At 36.8% G+C, this 8,464-nt stretch overlaps 1 protein-coding gene across 3 annotated transcripts in view; it reads left to right on the top strand.

Moving 5' to 3' along the window:
* Nucleotides 1-7,529, top strand: part of LOC106874409 (uncharacterized) — a 24,421-nt gene extending 16,892 nt beyond the window's left edge. For all 3 annotated transcript variants that reach the window (XM_014922153.2, XM_014922138.2, XM_014922145.2), the window contains exons 2-3: nucleotides 6,211-6,374; nucleotides 7,090-7,529. In XM_014922153.2, the coding sequence (XP_014777639.1) occupies nucleotides 6,213-6,374; nucleotides 7,090-7,461 (534 nt within the window). In that variant the 5' untranslated portion in view covers nucleotides 6,211-6,212 and the 3' untranslated portion in view covers nucleotides 7,462-7,529. The remainder of the gene's footprint in view (nucleotides 1-6,210; nucleotides 6,375-7,089) is intronic.
* The last annotated feature ends 935 nt before the right edge of the window (nucleotides 7,530-8,464 follow it).

Raw genomic sequence — 8,464 nt, 5'->3', positions numbered from 1 at the left:
GATTATTCTTTCACCCTCTTGGATGATGTGTGTGTTTTGCTAATAATAGTATTGGTGATGGCAATAATGCGACCCTGATGAGATGGAGTATCCAGAAATTTGTAATATGTTGTAATTTGTTACAATATTTTACGAGACATCTTATGATGTGGTTTATTTTTCCGGGATACCCTATTGAAATGTGCATAGGTTTGGCTTATTGTGGTTGTTTCTGTTATTATAATTGTTGCTGCAATAAAGTATCTTCAATGCATTGATTTTGAGCTCTATCCTTTAAGAGACATATATATATATATATATATATATATATATTGAACTATAAAAGAAACTGCACTGTAAAAGATTATTTGTTTCACACATGATATTGAAATTATGTGGATTTTATCACATTTCTCAGTAATTCGACATAAGGAAGATGTCCCTGACCCACAACACCACTCTCTTTTGTAAACACAAGGATTGCATGTAGGGTTCGAACTTGCTCACTTTTCGTGGACATGGTAATGATCATGAATACATCTTTACGAAAAGCATAATGCATGTGCAAAATGTTCACTCCTTGGGTATAAATGGCAGCCAAATTTACCAGCCTGTCATTCGTTTCCTGAATGTGGCAAGCATGCCAAGACTGACACAAAATCAGAAGGAGCAAGCCATCGGACGTCTCCATGCTGGTCAATGTCCATGGGTCATTGCTAGTGACTTCAACTGCAATATTTGGACAACAGTGGCTGAGGGAACAATACAATACCATAAACAGCATGGTTGATCAACCATGCAGTGGCCAACCGAGGGTTACAACGGCACATCAAGATTGCTACCTGTACTGACAGCACTTGTAGAACTGATTCCAGAGGGCAATAAAATCAGCTAAGCAGACCATAAGGACTCACCATAGACCTATTTGTGCTAAGGCAGTTCACTGCCAGCTGATATTTTTCAATCTGTCTTGTCGATGTCAGGCTAGGGTCCCCGTCCTCACATTGTCATCAACAGGCACATCCGCAGTAGGCTCAAAAAATGTCAGAACAATATCAGCAGTGGAGAATTGTAGTCTTCTCTGACAAAAGTCAATATTGCATTTCTCTGGCAGATGGCAGAGCTAAGGTTTGGAGAACGGGTGATGGCTGTGTGGTGAAGAGAGACTCATGGGGAGGACAGAGCATCATGGTATGGGGTAGGTTTGCACTCAGCCAGAAACTGAGATCGGTGGTCTTCCAAAACATCAGCCAAGGCCAGGTCAATGGAGTAACCACTGCTTGCTACATTGACCAAGTGTTGAGGCCTCACATTGTGTCATACTTTGCCTGTCATCATCGGAATCATGTATTCCAACACGACAACGCCCATGCTCATACTGCCAGGTTAACAACAGGCTTCCTCCAACAACACAACATTCAGACTCTGCCATGGCCTCCCCTAAGTCTGGACTTGAACCCATAGTACTGGAGTCAGTTTGTTTGGTCAGACCTTTTCAGCTGTTACTCCAGCATGGCCACATTTCAATGACTGAAACAAGTAAAAGGCCATGTGCAGGAGTGGCTGTGTGGTAAGTAGCTTGCTTACCAACCCCAATGTTCCGGGTTCAACTATAGCCTTGAGCCAACCAAAGCCTTGTGAGTGAATTTGGTAGATGGAAACTGATAGAAGCTTGTCGTATATATATTTATATGTTTGTGTGTCTGTGTTTACCCTCCCCCCTCCACCAGCGCTTGACAACCAATGTTTGTTTGTATACATCCCTGTAACTTAGCGGTTCGGCAAATGAGACCAATAGAATAAGTACTAGGCTTGCAAAAGAAGAAATCCTGGGGTTGATTTGTTCAACTAAAGGCGGTGCTCCAGCATGGCCACAGTCAAGTGACAAACAAATAAAAAAAGAGAATAGGAACAGGCATGGATCTGTAGTTAAGAGGTTTGCTTCCAACTATGTGGTTTTGTGTTCAGTCCCACTGCACAGCACCTTGGGCAGATTTCTCCTATGATACCCCTGGGTGAACAAAGCCTTGTGAGTGGATTTATTGAACAAAAACTTAAATCTATTCTTTACTTTATATATTCATGTGTATGTTTGTTTACATTTATGTTTGCTTCTGCAAAAGTTATAATCTACAAGCACAATGGATGTCTTTCGGCCTTTATACGTCACTCTATTTCAACCCATCCTCAAATATTGCATCCAGGCCTCAAACCCATATCTCCAGAATGACATTCAGTACCTGGAATGGGTTCACCACTTAGCCATCTGAATGGTCGCAGGCTTGTCTAAGCTTACATATGAGGAACGTCTCCAATGACTGGCATTACCTTCACTCAAACGACGGAGGATGCAGGAAGATCTCATCCTGGCTTTCAACATCTTCAACGGGAATGTAAACCTACCATTTGCAGAGTCTTCGTGGGCATGATCGCAAACTCTATCCCCAACACTTTTGACTCAACAGGCGGAAGGCTGTATTCTCCGTCCGTATCACAGCCCCATGGAATAAGCTTCCACAAGATGTCGTTCAACTGCCCAATACTCCCCTGTTCAAAGAGGCTCTGGACAACTGTGGCGACTATGTATAAAACTGTAGATAACAATAACTGGGTTTTTTGGGGTTTTTTTTACATAGCTTAAGCACATTGCGCTCTTCTCCTGCCAATACATTTGATTTGATTTGATTTGATTTGAATCCTCTGCTTTGTTTTCGTAATTGTAAGCAATAAGATATCCCTTACTTGAAAAATAGGTAAGGGTTAGTGAAAGGAAGAGGATCCAACTGTAAAACCATTCCTTAATAGCATAATTGTCTAACCCATGCTAGCATGGAAAAAGAGATATAAAATTGGTTTATCATTATTATTTGCATTTATGGATTGCTTCAAAGTAACATATGATGTCTTCTATCTACAGATACTGATCCTCTTTAATGCCATCTTCTAGTACTTTTTTCCTTCTCTTTTATCTCGCTGGTGTTCAGACTCCTAAACCATTGAATATTATGTGTTTGATAATAGAAGCAAAAAATTGCCTCATTGTATCAGGCATTACTCATTAATATCTGTTCAATAATGACTTTATCTTGTTATATGTGGTTACTTTTTTTTTTTTCTTCTTCTTCTTACAAAATGTTTGAAGCATGTTCAGAAACATCAATTAAGTGTAAGTCTATATTTATGCACATGTACACCGTACTATATATAATCTCCCTTTATCATACAGTTTCTCTTTCTTTTTCATATATACGCAGGGGTGGCTGTGTGGTAAGTAGCTTGCTTACCAGCCACATGGTTCCGGATTCGGTCTAACTCTGTGGCACCTTGGTCAAGTGTTTTCTAGTATACCCTCAGGCTGACCAAAGCCTTGTGAGTGGATTTAGCAGACGGAAACTGAAAGAAGCCTGTCATATATATATATATGTTTGTGTGTGTGTTTATGTCACCGTAACTTAGCAGTTCGGCAAAATTGTCCGATTGAATAAGTATTAGGCTTACAAAGACTAAGTCTTGGGGTAGATCTGTTCAACTAAAGGTGGTGCTCCAGCATAGCCAGTCAAATGCCTGAAACAAATAAAAGAATACATATAATATTTCTATCCTTCTTTTCTTTCTTAGTTATGTCAGGGGTGTAGTCAAACAAATCAACCCCATTACTTTTTATGTCTGCTAATTATTTTCTTTTGTTGAAATAATTGGAGCAGGCCCCATGTTTAAAAAATTTCTCAACTACGTAGTTTCTGGTTCAACCCCACTGTACAATACCTTGGGTGTCTTCTACATTAGCCCCAGCTAATCAATGCCCTTTGAGTTAATGTGGTAGTCAGAAATTGTATCAGATCCGGTTGTGTGTGTGTGTGTGTGTGTGTGTGCTTACATTCTGCACTTTGTATGAGAAAGTGCTGATCTATAAACAGTGATGTTTAACATTTCCTCTCAACAAAATCACAAGTACTGTGAAATTAAAAAAAAAACACTTATTTGGGCAAGTGCCTTCTACTATAGCCTTGGGCCGACCAAAGCCTTGCGAGTGGATTTGGTAGACGGAAACTAAAAGAAGTCCATCGTATATGTATGTGTGCATATATATATATATATGTGTGTGTGTGTCTTTGTGTCTGTGTTTGTCCCACCCCCACCATTGCTTGACAACTGATGTTGGTTTGTTTACTTCCTCCGTAAATTAGCAGTTCAGCAAAAGCGACCAATAGAATAAGTACCAGGCTTACGAAGAATAAGTCCTGAGGTCGATTTCTGCAGCTAAAAGGCAGTGCTCCAGCATGGCCGCAGTCAAATGACCGAAACAAGTAAAAGAAAACATATATATATATATATATATATATATATAAACATACACATGCATGCAAGCATACTGTATGTGTCATTCTTACCAAACTTTGTCTCACTCTTATTGAAATCAATTATTTTACGTTAATTACATTTGACTGAAACATAGAGGATTTGGGGTTGTTTTTCATATTTACTAAGCAGTGCCAGGTTTATTAAGCATTAACATCAGGACAGTTACTTGTTTAACTACTTTAAAATGCAGTTTCTGTTTGCAATGGAGACCACTTAGTTATGTCAACCAAACTGTAAAGTAACTAGCAAATATGTTCACTTCATATCTTTCTGTTACCGAGTACTGTTTCATGAACAACAAAGTAAATGTAATGTCTTGTGCTGTTTCTTATCAATACTGTACTTTATCATTAACTATGCTACTTAAATGCATAGCTTGCTTACATTCCACCTTCTGTAACATTAAGCTTTAAATGAATCCCAATCTGAAATCAGATTCATGCTTACAGATTTTTCATACTACTTACAAACAATATCATCAGATGTTTGGTTTTTAAAAATTCTGTGGGTTGTTGTTAATCATGTATTCCTGCTCAGAGACTTGTAAATTTACATAGAATGCACAGTTGATCTATATTCTGTGGAAAGTACCCGAGTTGTGTGCATTTGTGTGGTAAGTAGCTTGCTTACCAACCACATGGTTCCGGGTTCATTCCCACTGCGTGGCATCTTGGGCAAGTGTCTTCTACTATAGCCTCGGGCCGACCAAAGCCTTGTGAGTGGATTTAGTAGACAGAAACTGAAAGAAGCCCGTCATATATATGTATATATATATATATATATATATATATGTGTATATGTTTGTGTCTGTGTTTGTCCCCCAACATCGCTTGACAACCGATGCTGGTGTGTTTACGTCCCCGTAACTTAGCGGTTCGGCATAAGAGACCGATAGAATAAGTACTAGGCTTCCAAAGAATAAGTCCTGGGGTCGATTTGCTCGACTAAAGGCGGTGCTCCAGCATGGCCGCAGTCAAATGACTGAAACAAGTAAAAGAGTAAAGCATCACGACACCATCAAAGAGGTCATCTTTTTTTTTAAATATATCAAAAAACTAATCAGCTTTACAGAGACCTTCTTTCCAAGCTTCTAAATACAGAAATCACAAATACCAGAATAAATACTAATATCAATCGCACCTTTTTTTTACTTTCTATACAACCATAAGCTTTGTTCACCTGCAACTGTAACACCACCTGACATGAATGCTCATCTTCCTTAAACATTCATTTGAAACTCATCAACTGTGTGTCTCTAGTTTCTATACTAAATGTCTAAATCAATTCATAGATCTTGTATTAAATACATTCTGTACAGCATCTAAGAAATAGATAAAAACTGAAGAAAAAAAAAAAACTATTTAGAAAATGCTACTTTTGATTTCCCAATAAATTACTATTCATTATATTGTAATAACTGACCTGTTAATGCAGTTTGTCACTTGCAGAGTTTTTCATGTCACAGCCATGATGGTATATATCTACCTTTATTTTGTTTGAGATAGTTTAATATCTTTATTTCAGGAAGGTCATTATGCCAATAAACACATGCACACACACACACTGGTTCAGTTTCACTTGTTTATTCATCAGCTGGTTAAATGAAGAAATGAAATAGAACTAGTGTATGTGTGTTTATGTAACAAAATCCATTTCAACACCTAAGTTCACATCAAGAATCTTACAAACCAAATGCAAAAACTTAATATGGTTACTTTCTTTTGAAATCACTTACAGGACAAGGTTTAATTTAAAATATAAATGATTAATTTTTAATTTATATTTTCTTAATTTTTATTGATGCAGGGTTTTTTTGTTTTTTTTCCTGTGTGTATTGTAAATTTTTTCTTCTTGTCTGTTATATTTCAGTTATGCCTCCTAAAAGACGTAATCTCCTGTCAATCAAACATAAATGTCAGCTTCGGTTTCTTGAAAGCCCCAAAGAAATTCCACATGGGTTGTTAAGTCCTATTCCTTGTAGTAATTTCCAACTAGCTGCCAGAGTAACAGAAATAAAAAACAACCTTTCATGGGTAAGTTGTCTTTTGTTGCTTTTGCTTTACTGTAGGAGGAGCCTTAGGTTATCCCTCATTATCAGACCTAATTGAAAGTTTATCTAGGAATACATTATCCAATGTATTCTTTAAGATTGCTGGGTGTATTTTGAGGGAGATTTGGTCAAGTATTTGCACAGATGTTTTCTTGGTTGCTTGTCTACATAAGTTTATATGCCACAGCTGACAACAGAATCCTAACTTTTTTTTCAAAGAGCCTTTTACTTTTAATCAGTATAAGATTGATTTTAAAGATATGTTAAGCCCCTTACTGTATATACATATATATATATTCCCACATAATTTTCATCAGTCATTAATTACTTCATACTCTGCTAATACTGGTCTTAATGTGAAATAGATGTCAAAGTATACAGTTCTATATTTAAGAGATGAGGAATTATGTACATTGTTTACATTTGACGGATATTTGTGCTCATCTGATGATGGCTGATATCAGCCGAAACATTGTATTAACAACAAACACGATTAGGACAAATATCTGTCAAATGTAAATAATGTATGTCAAAGTATGTTGGTATCTGCATCACCAGAAGTTGCTTCTGTGGTCTTTCTTAATACCATTGTATTTGTTGCATATCAAAAGAATTAATAAACCTTAAACCTTATATTTTCTTTGACATCTTTACTTTCCCCTCCCTCATTTTAATAATATGTTCATTTATTTATGTAGGTGTCGCCCCAATTCACTGGCATTAAAGACTTGCACACCAAGCAACAAAGAAAAAGAAACCCTAAACCTAATGCTGAAAATGAATGTCCTAAAGAACACAACAGGAGATATGGTTCTCTGCAGTTTTTGAAACCAACATCTCTTCACAAACCTTTTCAAGACTGCCAGTCATTATCAAACATAGAAAACATTATGATTAGTCCAAAGTTTACAAATTCTGAAGACACATTGAAGCCAACATGCCCTTGGAACCTCTTTCAAAATTCTCCTTTGGAACAAAAAGACTATGGTAAAATACTAGTTCCTGATACACCTGAAAGGGAATATGGCTTATCAGTGCGGCACAGACAGTTGGGGAAATTCAAAAAATAATTGCTTTTAATATGTTGGGGCTTTTATTTATGGATTATTTATTGCAATAAAACATTTCATTTATTTAACCTTTCTTTATTTCATGAATATCATGATCAAAAACTTTCTTTTATTTTATTCCATGATACTTCCATTTCACTGCATAACTCACGCTTGTTTACTTATTTCTCTGCTACACTCGGCATTATCATTATTGTTTCCCTATTTTTAAAATCCCCACCATTTGTTTCTTGAAACAATTGGCGGTGATTTTGGGGATGATATGGCTGCTATTTCTATCAGGTTGAACAAATATTTAGATTTCGTTTTTGGATTTGGTTTGCAAGATTTTTTATGTGATTTCCTGTGTTGAAGCATATTCTGTTGTGTCTGGGGAGAGTCATTTTCTTATTGTGCCTTAAAATTTAACACACTCACTGGTAAAATTTCCACTTATTTCTTATTTTTATTTTCCTAAAATTTTCGTTGCGTCTTGCAACCTTTTCAATAGAGACTCCTTCATTGTGTCTTAGATTTATATTTCAGGTTTTAATGTGCAAGAAGTTAATGCAGATAACATTCAGTTTGATGTGTTGTATGTTTACTGCTGGAGAAAAAACATTAGTAGGTGGTAGAGTTAAAGTAAGCTATGCAGTTCTGGTAGAGAAATTGAAGATAAAGTATTGACTAGGTGTAGGCATAGCTGTGTGGTTAAGAAGCTCACTTTGTTACTATGTAGTATCAGATTCAGTCCCACTGCACAGGACCTTAGACAAGTGTCTTCTTCTATAGCCCCAGGCCAACCAATGTGTTGTAAGTGAATTTAATAAACAGAAACTAAGTGGAAGCCTGTTGTATGTTTACATATAATTATATATGTGTGGGTATTTGTGCTCGTGTCCCCACTGTTTGATGGCTGGTGTCAGTTTGTTTATGTCCCCTTAACTTAGTGGTTTGACAAAAGAGGCTGATAGAATAACAGCCAAAATTTTTTAAAAAACTGGAGCCAATTTGCTTGGCTAAA

Source organism: Octopus bimaculoides, chromosome 5, assembly GCF_001194135.2.
Source record: "Octopus bimaculoides isolate UCB-OBI-ISO-001 chromosome 5, ASM119413v2, whole genome shotgun sequence".
In the NCBI taxonomy this organism is placed as follows: domain Eukaryota; kingdom Metazoa; phylum Mollusca; class Cephalopoda; order Octopoda; family Octopodidae; genus Octopus; species Octopus bimaculoides.
This window is presented reverse-complemented; position numbering and strand designations above follow the sequence as displayed.